General features: G+C 37.0%; 1 protein-coding gene across 1 annotated transcript in view; it reads right to left on the bottom strand.

The window, feature by feature from the left end:
• The window catches only part of UNC13C (unc-13 homolog C), a gene marked incomplete at its 3' end in the record, with an annotated part of 264,465 nt that overhangs the window by 31,175 nt on the left and 216,456 nt on the right, over nucleotides 1-16,834 (bottom strand). The window contains exons 8-9 of the mRNA XM_007461915.1: nucleotides 5,933-6,160; nucleotides 4,831-4,972 (exon numbers count right to left, since the gene is read on the bottom strand). Of these exons, the coding sequence (XP_007461977.1) occupies nucleotides 4,831-4,972; nucleotides 5,933-6,160 (370 nt within the window). The remainder of the gene's footprint in view (nucleotides 1-4,830; nucleotides 4,973-5,932; nucleotides 6,161-16,834) is intronic.

Here is a 16,834-nt window from a genome sequence, read left to right as displayed (position 1 = left end):
GGGAAAGACAATGTCAGGGGAATGAGAAGACAAGCCACAGACATGGAGAAAGTATTTTCAAAAGGCACATGTGGGCTTCCCTGGTGGCGCAGTGGTTGAGAGTCCGCCTGCCGATGCAGGGGACACGGGTTTGTGCCCCAGTCCGGGAAGATCCCACATGCCGCGGAGCAGCTAGGCCCGTGAGCCATGGCCGCTGAGCCTGCGCGTCTGCAGCCTGTGCTCCACAACGGGAGAGGCCACAACAGTGAGAGGCCCGTGTACCGCAAAAAAAAAAAAAGGCACATGTGATGAAAGACTATTATGCAAAATATTCAAAGAAATCTTAAAACTCAATAATAATAAACAACTTGATTAAGAAATGGGCCAAAAAACTTAACAGACACCTCACCAAAGATAATCAACAGGACTGCAAATAAGCAAATCAATAGATGTTCCACATGGGTCGTCTCAAATGAAAATCAAATTAAAACGAGGTATCATACGCACCTACCAGATCAGCCGAAATTCAAAATACTGACAAGGTCAAATGCTAGAGAGGATGTGGAACAAGAGGAACTGTTATTCACTGCTGGGGAGAACACAAAATGGTCCAGCCACTATGGAAGACAGTTTGGCAGTTTCTTACAAAACTAAACATACCCTTACCATAGAATCTAACAATCATACTCCTTGGCATTTACCCTAAGGGGCTGAAAATTTATGTCCACATAAAAACCTGCATATGAATATTTATAGCAGCTTTATCCATAATGGCTAAAACTTGGAAGTAACCAAGATGTTTTTCAGTAGGTGAATGAATAAAAACACTCTAGTACATCAAGGCAATTAAATATTATTCAGTGCTGAAAAAGAAATGAGCTATCAAGCCATGAAAAAAACACAGAGGAACCTTCAATGCATATTACTAAATGAAAAAAAAAAGTCAATCTGGAAATGCTACGTACTACATGACTCCAACTATATGACGTTTTAGAAAAGGCAAAACTTTGGAGACAGTAAAAAGATCAGTAGTTGCCAAGGATTTGGCGAGGGAAGAGAAATGAATGGATGAAGCGCAGGGGATTTTTAAGGCAGTAAAAGTACTTTGTATGATACCATAATGATGGATACATGTCATTATACATTTGCCCAAACGTATAAAATGTAAAACACTATGAGAATGGTAATGCCTACTCTGAATTTTGAGTGATTATCTTGTGTCAGTGTAGGTTTATCAATTTTAACAATATACCCACATGCTGGTGGGAGATGGTGATAACAGAGGGAGGCTATGCATGCGTGGGGGTAGCAGGTACATGGGAAATCACTACACATTCCCCGCAATTTTCCTATGAACCTCCCCCCCAATAACACCTTAATTTTAAAAACAATTAAGTTGAGATATGGAAGATACAGAGACTCAATTTGAACTCCCTGACATGGAAAATAAATGTCTGAGATGAAAAACACAGTGGCTTGGTTTAAGAGTAGATTAGACATTACAGAAGAAAAGGTCAGTAACTTTGAATGCCTAGCAATAGAAATAATTTAAAGTGAAATACAGAGAAAGGAAGGGAGGCAGAGAGAGAGGGAGTGAGAACATAAGAGCATCCGTGGCCTGTGGGACAACTTCAAGAGGCTTAATATATGTATAAGTGAAATCTCCAGAAGACAGGGACAGAAAGAGTATTTAAAGAAACAATGGCCAAAATTTCCCCAAATTTAAAGAAAACTGCAAACTCACAGGCCCAAGTAGCTCAATAAACCCTAAGCACCAGAAACACAAAGAAAATTACACCATGGCGCACTGCAATCAAATTGTACAGGTGAGTAAAGAAAACAAAACCTTAAAAGCAATTATGGGGGGGAAAAGACATGTACAAGGTAACAAAGAAGACAACAGATTTATCACTGAAAATAAGGAAGCGAGGCAAACACAAAGATAGTGGAACAATATTGGCCAAGTAAAGTTTTAAAAATGACATTCGGAATTATACGATTCTCTCAATAGATGCAGTGAAAGCATTAGACAAAATGCAACATTGATTTCTGATCAAAATTCTTAGCCTACTGGAAGTAGAAGATGGCTGTCTTAACTGGAAAAGTTGCATCTGCAATAAGCCCAAAGCTAATATCACAGTTAATCAAGAAAGGAACGTCTTCCATCTAAGATCAGGAACAAGGCCAGGATGTCTGCTCTTATCACTTTTACTTGGCATTATACTGGAAATCTCAGCCAAGGCAATAAAGCAATCAAAACCCTATCAGGCTTTCTTTTGTGTGAAAAATGATAAGCCAATTAAAAACTTCACATGAAAATAATTCAAAGGTTCTAAAATAGATAAAATAACTGAAAAAAAGAAAAAGTTGGAGGGCTAGCACTACCTGATTTTAAGACTTTATTTATTATAAAGTATAACTATAGTAATCAAGACCATGTGGTAGTGGCATATACATGGAGAAAAAGATCAGAATAAAAAATCCAGAAACAGAAATAATCTCCACACATATACAGAAAGCTGAATTTTAGAAAAGGTGCAAAAGCAGTTTAGTACAGAAAGGATAGTGTTTTCAAAAAATGGTGCAGGAACCATTGGATTTCCATATGCGAAATAAAGAACTTGGGTCTATAACTTATACCACATTAAAAATAATCACATCAAAATGTATCATAGACCAACGTGTGAAACATAAAAATATAAAACTTACACAAATAAAAACACACAAAAATAAAAATGGGCGAAATACTTGGATAGTTAACTAATGTAGATACATGGATAGCATATAAACATATTCTAAGATGCCTGAAATCATTAGTTGTCAGATAAATACAAAATAAAAGCAGTATAAGATAACAAGACACAAGTATTAGAATGGCTAAAATCCAAAAGACTGGCCTGACACTGGAAGGATTTGTATGACCTGGAATTCCCATACATAGGTGGTGAAAATGTATATAGAATGGTAAAAGAACTTAGGAAGAGTCTTAAAAATTAAACATGCTCCTAATATATGTTCCAGCTATTCTAGTCTTAGGTATTTATTCAAGAGAAATGTAAACATATGTCCATATAAGTGCTCCTAACAACTTTATTTTTTAATAGCTAAAAACTAAAAACATACCAAATGGCCATTGAAGGTGACTACATAAACAAACGGTTATATTTTAATACAATGAAATGCTACCTGGCAATAAAAAGAAATAAATTGTTGCTAAACCCTACAACATGGATGGATCTCAAAACAGCTATGCTGAGTGAAAAAAAACACACAAAAGAAGGACGCATGCTGTAAGATCTATTCACATAAAATTGTAGAAATGCAAAAAAAAAAAACAGTTTTATAGCACCATAAAGCCCGCCAGTGATTGCCTGCCATGGGGGGGCAGTCAGGAGGGATGGCTTCAATGGGGCATAAAGAACCTTTTGGGTTGATAGATATGCTCATCTTCTTGTCTGTGGTGATGGTTTCATGGGGTATACATATGTCAAAATTTATTTTATTTTATTATTTTTTAACATCTTTATTGGGGTATAATTGCTTTACAATGGTGTGTTAGTTTCTGTTTTATAACAGAGTGAGTCAGTTATACATATATATATGTTCCCATATCTCTTCTCTCTTTGTCTCCCTCCCTCCCACTAAAATTTAAACTGTACAGTCTGAAGATGTAGACTTTTTTTTTTCCAATTATACTTCAATAAAGTTCTTTTTAAACTTTCTAATCTCCAGCTTCTCCTAAGAAACTGGAAGCTCTAGCTGCATTGCAGCTGCAGGACTGCGTGGCAGTGGAAGCTGTCTCTTTCCCAAGTCACTTGCTCTCAAGTTTCCCACAGTCCCTCCCCTTTTTTGCCCTTATCCTACTTTATTCACTTACTTGACTGCCTTAGGAATAAGAATTTATGACTATCAGTTGATTTCTTATCTTCTCTTAACAAACAAAGAGATATTAAAATGGTTTTTCCCAGCAGTCTGAAGTAGAAAGCATAGAAAGCTCTTTAACTTTTTCCATGGTACTCTCTGTTACTGGGTCCCAACTAATTTTCCACACCCTTTTCTTAACACTCCCTTCATCAGCCAATATACATGTGAAATTCTGTATTTTATATATACTCTTGTCCACATTCCCAAACAAGCTGTATGTGTTGAGTTTGCTTATTTAGCATGTTTATGAGATCCATGTGTAAACTATTAACAAAGAAAGAAGGAGAGAAAAAGAACAGTCTGCCTTTAAACTCACAGTTAGGGCTTTTCATTTCTACCAAATGGTAATTGGAAGTTATCTTAACTCTCTCCAGGAAGGGCTAATAGAAAGAACAGAACCCTTGACAAAAAATGATTTCTTGCTGTTTGGTACAGGATGTAAGAGGTTTAAAATAAATGACCTCACAGAAAATGAGAGGTTTTAAAAGTTATCATCAACAATTTCATCAGTACAGGCTGGTGTAGCTGTAATGGGCCAGGTGATGCCCAAAATCTTTCTATTGTCTTTAGTCATCAATCTTCAGATGTCAAGCTATTGCTGAATCAAGCTTGTAAATTCCTTACTATATTGGGTCAACCCAAGTTACAGATTATGTCATAATCTTTTTTTTTCTCCTGCAAACTCACCTTAGCTGTGCCAACTTTTTTGTTTGTAATTTTTTTTTTAATTCACTTGCTTCCCAAGATGAAGAATAAATAATAAATATTATGAGGTTACTGAGTTCATAATATTAGTTTCACTTTTTTATAATTTATGCATAGATACAATTAAAATATGAGATAGTTATTGCTTGCATACTTTGAATGCCTGTCTTAAATTTATCCTGAAATATTTTAATATTTGTAATAGTTTCATTATTTACTTACAAATAAAACTTCTCATCCCATACTGGATTCAAGTTTCCAAAAATGGTTTTAGTTCTTCTTTTGTTCTTTCCAACTTGAACTGTAACATATGGGTCACTTGACCCTGTTTTGTCTTTTGCCTGCAAGCCTTGTGCAGAAACCACTGAAATAAACCAAATTCAAACTTTTAATATAAAGATTTCCTCAGAAACAAAAAAAAAGATAATGAAGGAAACATTTTCTATTTCGTTGTCCCCTTGGTTTGCAATGCAACCCCATTGCTTTCATTTTCATGAGCAACAGGACTTAACAAAATGTTTAAGAAAAGCATGAATCACGGAACATTAAAACCTTCCTTTAATGAATATTTGCTTTTGCCTGTAATGAACAGTAGTGGTATACATACATATGCATATTAGCTATATACTCATATATATCACTGCACCATGTATAGAATAATGAGAATGCACCTACAATAAGCAAATTACCCAATGTAGTTCAAAGGTCTGTGATTTAAGATGTATTTATTTATTTATGAATTTACTGTCAGTATTGATCAACAACTCAGTAATAGAAGCTTCTTTATTTTACCTTTTGAATACAATATGAGTAAGTTAAAAGGCGTGGTAAATATCAACATGTAACATACGCAGTTGCTGTTACTTACAAGCAACTTCAGAAGTTCAAGTTATTAGACATCACTAAACTCAGATTGCCAAATCAAGATTCAAATGAATGGGGGATACTGATCCAGGAGTATATAAAACAATATTTGTTTTCTCATTAAGAAAAACTGACTGAAGAGATTACTGGCTACTCTTGTCATTTATCAGTGGCAGGCAGCAACAAAGCTAGTCTCTTGTAAACTGCAGGGTATTGATGAGTATATTACAAAATAGAACTTTCTTCCTCTTGAAGAGCTTCTGATTAGAACAAGACATAGACTGAAATGATTTCAATTATCTAGTACACATTTCAGAAATTTGAAGTACCAATTAGACTTCAATATTGACAAGATTGAAAAATTCTATTTATCTTACCTATAACTATTAATAGCAGTGTTTTCTAAGACATATAAAAATCTCAATATGGAATGAAAATTTTTAAAAAGACTTATTTTTACCTGTAATGGTTATTTTTGCTGACCACTTAGATGTCCCGTCCAGTACACTCTGTTTGGCCGCCTTTGTGTACTGCACAAAATCTTCTTTAGAAATCTGAAACATTTCCTGAATTATTTCAAACACCTCTGGCCTGTTTGTCTCCCTGATCTTCATTCTTTCTTTCATGGCTGTAATAATGGTCTGAGTCTTGTCTTCCGCACCATGCTTAGAACTCTTTTCTGCCGCTCCTATAGTAGAAAAATAGTAGAAAATAGTAGAAAAATAGTAGAAATAGTAGAAAAATCAACTTCATGTAAATATACATGAAGTTACTTTTTGAGGGACCAAGAGAGGGAGAGAAAAAAAAAAGGAAGAACATGAGAATGAATGAATGCTTTCATTGTGAGGAGTCAGGGTGGCTTTTTCAAAAAATATCAGGGGAACAAGCTCTATGCTGAGACTAGCCCTTGTGTTACTGGCAAGGAAATGGACCTCCACGATCCCAGTTTTTTCAACTGTATTACTGAACTGAATCACAGTTGTGCAAATATTTGGTCTGAATTTTTAAAAACAAGTTTCAAAACCAAAAGGAACGCACACAATCAAATCTGTTATATACCACACATATTTACTCACTGAGTAACCAAAACAAAATTGAGAAACAGAATGGATGCATACGGCAAATGTCACTTGAAAATCAATATTTCAAATACTTGTGTTCATCTAAAGTACCTAATTATTTTTAATTGATGAAATTTATCATAATGAAAAGCTTAAATTTTTCCCTGCAAAATAAATACCACCACTATTTGTTATATTGAAATATAGGGTAAAATTTTACTTGGAATGAAAGTAATTCTGCTATTTAAAAAGGATGTGGAAACCACTGGGCTGGACTACCTCTACCTCTACCTCATGGACCACAGACTTGAACTCTCATTCTGTGATATGGCCATAGTTTTAAACAGGCTGAATTTTCACTTTCCACTCAAAACTGTGTTTTGTTTTCTAAGACATTGTTTTTTCATGATCGGTGTCAACTTTGTGGGCACTTTTGTTTATAACACAAATCCTGGCAATGAAGGATTTCCAAAAGCCAACTCTTGGGTCCCTCACCTTCTCCAACTACCCACCGGATAGTCTTATGTGTCCTCTGGGTTGCTCAGTATTCCACAGGCAAATAGTGGACCCTGATTCCAGCTCTCATTGTTTCCTTACTGAGTTTGAAGTAGGAAAGCAAAAGCCCATGTATCAGGGTCTACAGAAACTGTCGCTGCTGAAACCAAACACTTTTTGGTACAGAAGCAACTGATATATAATGAAAAGAAGAAGAAAATTGTGTCTATAGGTGGTAATCATTCCAATTTTTATCTCCATGACTAAATACTGCCCAACTTGTATTATATTTTTTGAAATATTGTATTTCTGAAATAAGCATACTAATAGAGTTTAGAGACTGAATGTGATAATTTATCTGTACAATTCCTATCACAAAGGATAGCCTCAGTAATGTTCTTTGAGTCTACTTCTGTGAATGTTATGCCCAATTTAAGTAAAGAAGCTAAGACAAATACAAAAAGTCAACTCTGAACTTTCCTCGTAATAAATTCATCTGAAATTTAACGGCAGTATTTTAGTGAACATCTTCATTTATTTGAAAATAAAACATTTATTTTCTAAAGTAGAAAAAATACATACATAGTAATCAAGGTATAATTGGAGTACACTAAAAGAGATGAAAAATCTATTGGCAGAAAGAGCAGTTTCCCTGTCTTTACCTTTTTTTTTTAACCTTTGAGAATTTATACATTTAAAAACACTACTAAAAATTAATGTATTCCATTTAAGATATAATTTGAAAGGACATTCTAAGTGTCCTAGTCATCTGTTAAAGCATGCCCTCAAACAGCTACACATTTGTGAATTGTGCACCTTTAAGCAATTAAGCATTTTTGTAATTTGTCAGTAATGGTTTAGCTCCACAGAACATTAATTCTTACATGGTAAAATTAGCTTAGGCTACACTATATAGTTACAACTCCCCAAAAGGCATATTTTACTTCAAATATTGGAATATTCATTAAAAAGAAAGAACAGCAGTGCCTTGAAAAAGTCACCTACAAGATTCAAAGTGCCTCAAAAGTTTGGTTTGTAAAGGTCATTCTAAGAATGCTCAAAGTGTCATAAAAATGTTGACTTCCCCCGGATTTCTAAACAACTATTACTGTTGTGGCTATTATGCCCTCAAAGCTCTAGAAAAGTGTGTTAAAGTTCCCAAGAGTTAAATGTATTTTGGATTATTTTTCTAAATTCAGGAAGAGCCAGCTGACTGCCATCCACATAATCAACGTTCATTCTAGTAATAACTACCCAATTCAAGGCTGGAATGTCAAGAGATTTTTCTTCCTAAGAAACCAAATCTCTGTACTTAACAACTGCCGCCGCTTGAATTCTTTTAAGGAATTAACTACGAAAGCTTGACAATTAGCTTTGAAATCATTCACCAATGCTTTTGATGTTGGAGTAGAGTATCTACTCAATATGTACAGACAACATACAGACCCATAAATTGTGAAATCGCCAATCTAGGAGAGCAAGTTAATAGAGACTTATGTTTGAGCCTTTTAACTGTTATTTCTAGAAAAGATATATAGCTTTTTTTAAGTTCTACTTTTATATTTTTGATCTGAAGAAAATGATTCAAAGTAGATCTATTTAGTTCAGGGATACAAGACAAATTTATAATTTTTGTAACTCATCTACAATGACTTTTCATTGCCCTGTTATTTATTGAACCTATATATCTCATCTTATTTTTCTAATGGTAGTACGTCAACCAGAGATCAACAATAAAGGAGATCAAGAGATATTACACAGTGAAATCACTTGGTAGAGTAATACATACTTTACCAAGTGCTTTCACTGTGTAATATCTCCTTTGATCTCCTTTATTGTTGATCTCTGGTGACATATTACTGTATTTCAATGAAGCTGCTAGAATGCAGACAAAGAGAATGGAATTGAGGACACGGGGGTAGGAGAGGGTAAGCTGGGAGGAAGTGAGCGAGTAGCATTGACATATATACACTACCAAACGTAAAATAGCTAGTGGGAAGCAGCTGCATAGCACAGGGAGATCAGCTAGGTGCTTTGTGACCCCCTAGAGGGATGGGATAGGGAGGCTCAAGAGGGAGGGGATATGGGGATATATGTGTACATATAGCTGATTCACTTTGTTATACAGCAGAAACTAACACACCATTGTAAAGCAATTATACTCCACTAAAGATGTTAAAAAAAAAAAATCAGGCTCTGGATCATAAAAAAAAAAAAGAAAAGAGTAATACATTATCCAAATGGAATGCATCTTTGTTACTTTTGAAAACACTTAGGGACCTCCCTGGTAGCACAGTGGTTAAGAATCTGCCTGCAATACAGGGGTCACGGGTTCGAGCCCTGGTCGGGATGATCCCACATGCTGCAGAGCAACTAAGCCCGTGCGCCACAACTACTGAAGCCCGCATGCTTAGAGCCCGTGAGCCAAAACTACTGAAGCCCGCGTGCCTAGAGCCCGTGCTCTGCAACCTGAGAAGCCACTGTAATGAGAAGCCCTCGCACCACAACTAGAGGAAGCCTGTGCACGTTGACCAAGACGCGAAGCAACCAAAAATAAAAAAATAAAATAAAAACACTTAATTGACAGATTAATACAATTATGCACAACAAAACTGCAAGAGATTTCAACCTTAGACAGAGGCAGACTTATCCCACATGGCTCCCTTCCACCTAATTTAATGGAACAGCCAATTAAGCAGAAACCTTCATTTTCTTTAATTTTTATTCATTACCCAAAGCATCTAAATTGCATATAAATGTCACAGTTTCACCACTTTTACATGGCAACTTACAATTTCAGTTTTCCTTCCAAATAATTATCTATATGTATGTAACAAACGTATGATTCCACCGTGGTCTCAGTCTCTTCTCTTTCCTATTTTTCTGAACAGCTGTTCTAAAACATTTCTACTCTTTTCAAGTCACCTACTGCCGCCATTACTCTCCATTCTCAGCATATGATCTAATCTCTTCCTTAACAGAAATGCAGGCTTTCTAAATTCAGTGGTCCCTTTTTCTCCCCTCCCCCATGGAAAAAAGCTGAACAACAAAAGCCAAACTTGATTTCTAGCATTAGCAGATTTCTGTGGTGTAAATACTCCTAGCATGGCTGATTTCAAGGAACTGCCTCACAGAATTCTTCAATATTTATCAACCAACACTGACACAACTATATATATACACACACACACTACTCTTCAAGGCCAACCACAAGTAAAGGTGTATTCCAAGTATCTAACACATTGCTTGGAAAATAGGATACACTCAATAAATAGAGAAGATAAAATGTTTATTGGGGGAATCTAAAAAAACCCAATATATTTGAGTATTTAATTGGCTCTGGGTTTAATTTAATGTGCTATAAACTTCTTGCACACTGTGACCACAAGGCCAAAATCCTGGAAGAAACAAGAATGAATTCTATCTAAAATGATAAACATGCTGTGGAATATATTTTATGAAGAGACAAAATACACCTGGTCCTTGGCTTCAGATTTGGGATTTTCAGAAAACAAATGGGTGCCCACCATTATAAAGCAGAATTTGGTTGGCACATATACTTCATGAATTTAATAACATAAAGCAAGGGCATAAATCCAATTATAAATGCAAAAAATTCAATCAAGACAATCGCGGGCCCAGCCGCTCCACGGCATGTGGGATCTTCCCGGACCGGGGCACGAACCCGCGTCCCCTGCATCAGCAGGCGGCAGGCGGACTCTCAACCACTGCGCCACCAGGGAAGCCCAAGACAATCACTTTTAAATAAGGCAGGAGAGCATAGTGCTCATGGTGCTCTGGATATAGAACAACACAGCCTTGTGTGTGAATCCTGATTTGCCACTTACTAACCATCTGAACTTGTGCAAGTTAATTCCTCTCTGTAAGCCTTAGTTTCTTCGTCTGAGAAACACAAGGAAATAATAGCAGTGTCTTCCTTTACAGGGTCATTGTAAGGATTAAATGAGATAATGCATATAGTTTCAATAAAAATAATTGAGTAAGTGTAGGGATTTCAGAATGTCTAAGAGGTGAAGTTATAAGCATTTGTTAAAGAATTTCACATTAACGAGGAATTTTAGGGTTCTGAGCTTCATAATTACTTGCCCTGTGAAGCAATTCCTTGAAAACTTTTCTCTGGACAGTGCCATGCTCAGTGTCTGCCACAGGCTAAATGCTTTATAGCTATTTACTAGATGGGAGTCAATGAAGTGCTTGAAGATAAAAGACAACAGAGTTCAAAGAGACTGCAGAAGATAATAATAATAATAACAACAATGATAATAATAATTTATTATTAACATCCATTAACCCTTATCTGTGTTTGAGGCTGGCGAACCCAGAGGTAGCAGGTGGTTAATAAACCTGGAAAGCGCACTCAGGGTCTGATATTGAGGCACGTGTCTCCCTAAGAGTGTCTAGTATGAGAAACTTTATTGCTTTTCTTTTTTTTTTTTTTTAACCAGTAAAACCATGTAGGTGGACCTGCTTTTGACACTTCTGCTGTTCTTTCCCATGAAATCATGTAGGTGGGCATGTAGTTGGCGCTTGCTACCCTTTCCCTTTAGTTGCTTTACAACCAAGATGATCTTAACCCTCCTCTTTTAACATACCTTCAATCTTTCAAGGAACAGCCCTGGACTCCCCCCGCCCCCCCCACCCCATCTTCAAGACAGCCGCCTCCTTTTTCTTGTAAGATCAAAGCAGCACACTCCACACGATTTCTCACAAACAACAAAGGACTGATGATTAACAGGCGGGTAACTGGAGGAGCACAGATCTAGCAGAGTGTCCTCTCCCACCCCTGTAGGTGGGGAATGTGGGCAGGGAGCCTCCTTTGGAGGAACTGCCACCTTCTATAAAGTGACTTCACTGTCAGTAAGCCTACAGCCCCAAACAAAGAAAAACAAGCTTTCCTCTCCTCTGCTTCCACTATATCAACCCCACCAGATTCGATCATCCCATTTTTAGTAAATGCAAACTTTTAGAACAAGTTTAGAAACGTGCCTGCCAAAACCGCCCTACAAAATCAGGAATACACTCCCACAATTCTTTGTCAAAACTCTGCCTCATGAGTGTTATCTAGATACTCACTTCCCCAAGATTTCCCAGTCATTTCAGAGTCCAGAACTATCTATAAGCTCTAAGGGAACAAATTAATTATAAAAAACGTGTGTGGTGGGGGGTAACTTCAAAAACATTTTTACTATGTAAAGAAAAAAGAAGGAAGCAAGGGAGAGACTGGAAGAGGAAAGATCCTTTTGGTCTCACCAGTGTTAGTTACATAGATTTCTTCATGTCCTTTTCAAAAAAGAAAAAAAGAAAGAAAGAAAAAAACGATAACAAAGAAAAAATTAAACTTAGGATTTCTTTCATTTCTGTTTTTTTTTGTTTGTTTGTTTGTTTGTTTTTTTTGCGGTACGCGGGCCTCTCACTGCTGTGGCCTCTCCCGTTGCGGAGCACAGGCTCCAGACACGCAGGCTCAGCGGCCATGGCTCACAGGCCCAGCCGCTCTGCGGCATGTGGGATCCTCCCGGACCGGGGCACGAGCCCGTGTCCCCTGCATCAGCAGGTGTACTCTCAACCACTGCACCACCAGGGAAGCCCATCTTTTCCTGTTTTTTTAAAATAGCCTCTGACACCTGTGAACTCGGCTGACACATCTGGTTCACACTGTGGCTGGTAGCTGGCCTGGCGCTCACCACTAGGCAGTAATGCTTTCGAGCTGGGTATAAGGACTCTCATAGGACACCATCCTCACACATGGTCCCTCTTAAAGCAAGACAAACAAGGTCACTCTATAATTTTTTCTAAGCACAGACGAAAACCAGGTCGCCGTGTAACCACAAAATACCAAACATCCCTCTCCTAATATGAGTGACTACTGCTTCTTTACTAAGTACAGCTATTAGCCTCACTCTGCTTTCCTCCTAGATTTTTTTTTTTTTAATGTACACAATCACAGAATTGTCCTCACTTCAAGGCAAACCTGATCAAGAGAAATCCTCTGATTTTTTAATGCCCTCTTACTGGGATGCCCTGTGGTTCACCCTGGTGTGCATTCTCCATGAAGTGATGGGGAATAAACTGAACTTTTAAAACCATAGGTGTGCTCCTGGTGGTCTTTAGCTGGAGGGCACTGACAGGTATTATTAATTTCACATATATGGAAAATGGTGCTTAGAGAGGTTTTAAAAAACTGTACTAGTGACAGGATTAGAAGCCAGATCTTCCTCAAGTAGTTCAGGAGTATGAAAAAAATGTATATAGATAGATAGGTAGCCTTCGCTTAGGTTACATAGAATATGTCTGTGACATTATGTAAGGCATACTCACCCTTTTTGTGCCCTGTGTCCCCTATCCCCAAACCTGAAAATGCTCCATTATAAGGTTATCCCTTTGGGTTAAGGAACTGACCATTGTACTAAGCTAACTTAACTACTGATTCCACTTTTATCCAAATTAACTTGTCAAATCATTTCCTCTTTAGTGTTGAAAAGTCAGTGTAGTGAGTGAGTTGTGATTGGAGACGGTGGACTGAGGGTATACCCCAAGCTTGGTGGGTTGGTCATAGAGGGAGGCCTTGAGGAGTCATGATCGGGAGCTCTGGGAAGCCAAGGTCTGGGCAGCACAGAATGTCTAAAGGACAGGGAGGGGGGAAAGCACTGGAGGTAAAATTTAACAACTTTCCATTTTCCCCCTAGGGTCCACTTTGCAGATTTCTTTATAAATTAGGAGAGATCACTAGGCTGGGAGTTCAGAGACCTTAGTTGTAACCCTACCTATGTTACCATTTGATTCTTTTTGACAGGATACTGGACTGTCTGAAGTAAAATCAGTAGATCAGGTTCTCCAATCTACTGATCTCAAAGGCTCCCTTAATGATCTACGGTTCTATGCAAGGATGATCTTTAAACCATTTCATGCTATTTCTAATTGTGTTCTCATGCCCTCATTTGTTGCTTCCCTAACATTTATTATGCAGCTAGCTGTGCTTAAATGTGTGCTAAATTATGGGGAAACAAAGACTGGTCTCCATCCTATAGCAGCAGATACACAAAATCCTATTTCTAAGCTTCCTAAGTATATTCATAACATAAACATACTTTGTATAATTGCTGTTGACAGAGTAGAATGTCAAAAGTTTCCAACATATGTGTTTACATCTATTCACCTGAGTTAAGTTTTAGAAAACATGTCTGAGTCCAGGGACAACACTGATTACTTTCTTTCGAGATCTGAAAGCCCAGAATAACGCTCCCACCCATAGCTGTTCAACATATACAAATAACTGACCGTCTTAAAAGATAGTGTGGTTGCAAATGTGGTAGCACAAATATGAAAAAAAATCAGTATCTACTTTGCAGACAGGAGTGCACTAGTCAGATTTTGTGAATGTTACTAATTCACAATGGCTAATAATTAGTGCATGTAAGCTTAACATAATGTCAGTGGGAAACACAGAACAAAATAGCACATCTCACAAGATGCTGCTTTCCTGAACTCTTGATGAAATACTTTCTCTCTTTATGCAGATACTTGAAATTTCCAGTTAGGAATTAAAACTAGGCAGAATATTTTTTCAGTGGGACTCTGGGATTTCTTCTTTGGAGGTGTGTAAGAAAGTGCTAGCCAGTTGGGTTAGGCTCCGTGGTTATTTGCATATTTTCCTGATTTTGAAGTTATCTCGTTTCTACTGTAAAAAGATAATCAAGGAAAATATTTTATATATGATCTCTCTTTTTACATAAATCTCACTCTGCATACAACCTCAACCCAGCCAACATACACTTTTTTTCACTTTTTCCTAGTTTAAAACTGCCACCATAACTGTTTTGGCAAGGTCCTTATGGGTTACACGAATATCATTCAGGGTCAGAAACTGCTCCTCCGTTAGCTGCATTTCAATTTTCCATCACCAAATGCCATTTCCAAAAAAGAGTAAATGTATTTTCAAATAACAGGACAGAAATGAGTTAATTCAAGAAAAATAGGTGAACTCTACCCACCGCTACTGGCCTGGAACAGGGAGGGGTATGACAGATCAGTGCTCTTCTCTCAAGCATTGCTATGTTTTCCTTTGCTACCCCTTGCTCCTACCTTCCACTTCACATGGCTGTTAGCCTCAGGCCAGGAAGGCAGTGAAGTGTAGAAACCACCAGGTAGAATCAACTAGACAGGAGCTGAGATGAGGCTGTTTGCAGAACCTATTTCCATGCATCTCTGCACCTGCATGGAGGTACTAGAACAGTGAGTGGGATATTATCACCTGGTCTGATTTCCCTTGACTGCAAGTGTGTAAAGTCACAGACCCAAGACTTGATGGGACTGAAATATCAAACTCAAATTAATTTGAAGTAACTTTAAATACCCTTTATTTTGTACAGGTCATTAGTCAGACCCAAATGTAGACTTATTTTTCCTTTTGTTTTATTCTGAGTGTATGTGTGTACGCACGTTGACAGACTGCAATTTCTTCAGAGAAGAATTAGCAAAATAATGAGGGTTCTAGAAACCTAAAGAAGACTATTATCTTCAAGTATTTGAAAAACTATCATATATGATAGAAGTCAATTTATTAAATATTTTCTCCAAAGGTAAGATTTGGCTTAACGAAAAGAATTTCCTATAAGGCAAAAGTTGGCTCAAATTTTATTTTATAAGCTAGAATTTTCTAATATAAATTAAGCTGCCTGCCAAGGTGTTAAATTTTCTCTGTAGATGCTCAAACAGAAATTGAATGACCATTTGGAGAAGGAAATCAAAGAACTTCCTTGTGCTTACAAGTTGCAGTATTAGCTGTATTTTCCAACTCTGATTTCTCTTAATTTTTTATTCTCTCCTTTTCTTTCAATTTTGGCACCCATGGAAGTATTTCACACAATGTGTCACATTGCAAATTTCTTGCTTAAAGCAATGAAAAGAGAAATTTCTTAAGGAAATGGCACTGATTTTGTAGGGACAACTTTAAATTTTATTGATAGTTATTGTGGCAAGCAGTGAAGTTGAATTCATGTATTAGCAACACCTCTTTCCATTCAAGGTGAGAACACGGATTTTAGGGAAAAATAAGGAGGGGTGATCAAGGAAAATATCCTTTTCCTGGGGCATACGTGTCTACCCTCATTTTTTCTGCACTGTTTTTGATTCTTCCAATTTACATGGGCATTTTAATGAATAACTTCAGTGCAAAGCTCGCCTGGTGTATTTAACCAATACCAAATAATACCAAGAAATGGAAATAGACTATGAAAGTGTTTCTAAAGTTTAATGAATGGGTGGCATCTCTCTTCTCTGAAAGACTTAAAGAAGAATGAACTCATTTCTTAGGTATTATCTGCATCATTTTTTTTTCTTTAAGGGACTCAAGCCACTTGTTCCTAGATGGCAATATTTTTCCTATCTGTTTTCTCAAAATGTCACTGCCCTAATGTGATTGTTTCTTAAGATGCCTGTTCACAATTCAGTTTTTAAACAGGTAGACTGAATTTTAATTGTATTATGAGATTTTGCAAGTAAATTGGCTGAGTAATATTGAGTCAATCCGCCTTCTTCTAAGCACTCATTCCTAAATATGCCTTTTATTTTTCAAAGAAGGGGCCCTATTTTGTTTCAAAAAACACATTCATTATCATTAACAGTCTTAGGCTGACCTGACTGTGTAGGGAGAATACTGATCAGGTAGAGGAAAGCATACAATATGTGTGACTGTTACTGCAAGAGCCAGCTGTGCCAGCATTTCTGATTTAATCTTTATTTTGACATTTTTCTCTGTCCTCCCTCAATTTCAGGCAACCTATGTACCT

The sequence above is a fragment of the Lipotes vexillifer genome, unplaced genomic scaffold (genome assembly GCF_000442215.2).
Source record: "Lipotes vexillifer unplaced genomic scaffold, Lipotes_vexillifer_v1.1 scaffold283, whole genome shotgun sequence".
In the NCBI taxonomy this organism is placed as follows: Eukaryota; Metazoa; Chordata; class Mammalia; order Artiodactyla; family Lipotidae; genus Lipotes; species Lipotes vexillifer.
This window is presented reverse-complemented; position numbering and strand designations above follow the sequence as displayed.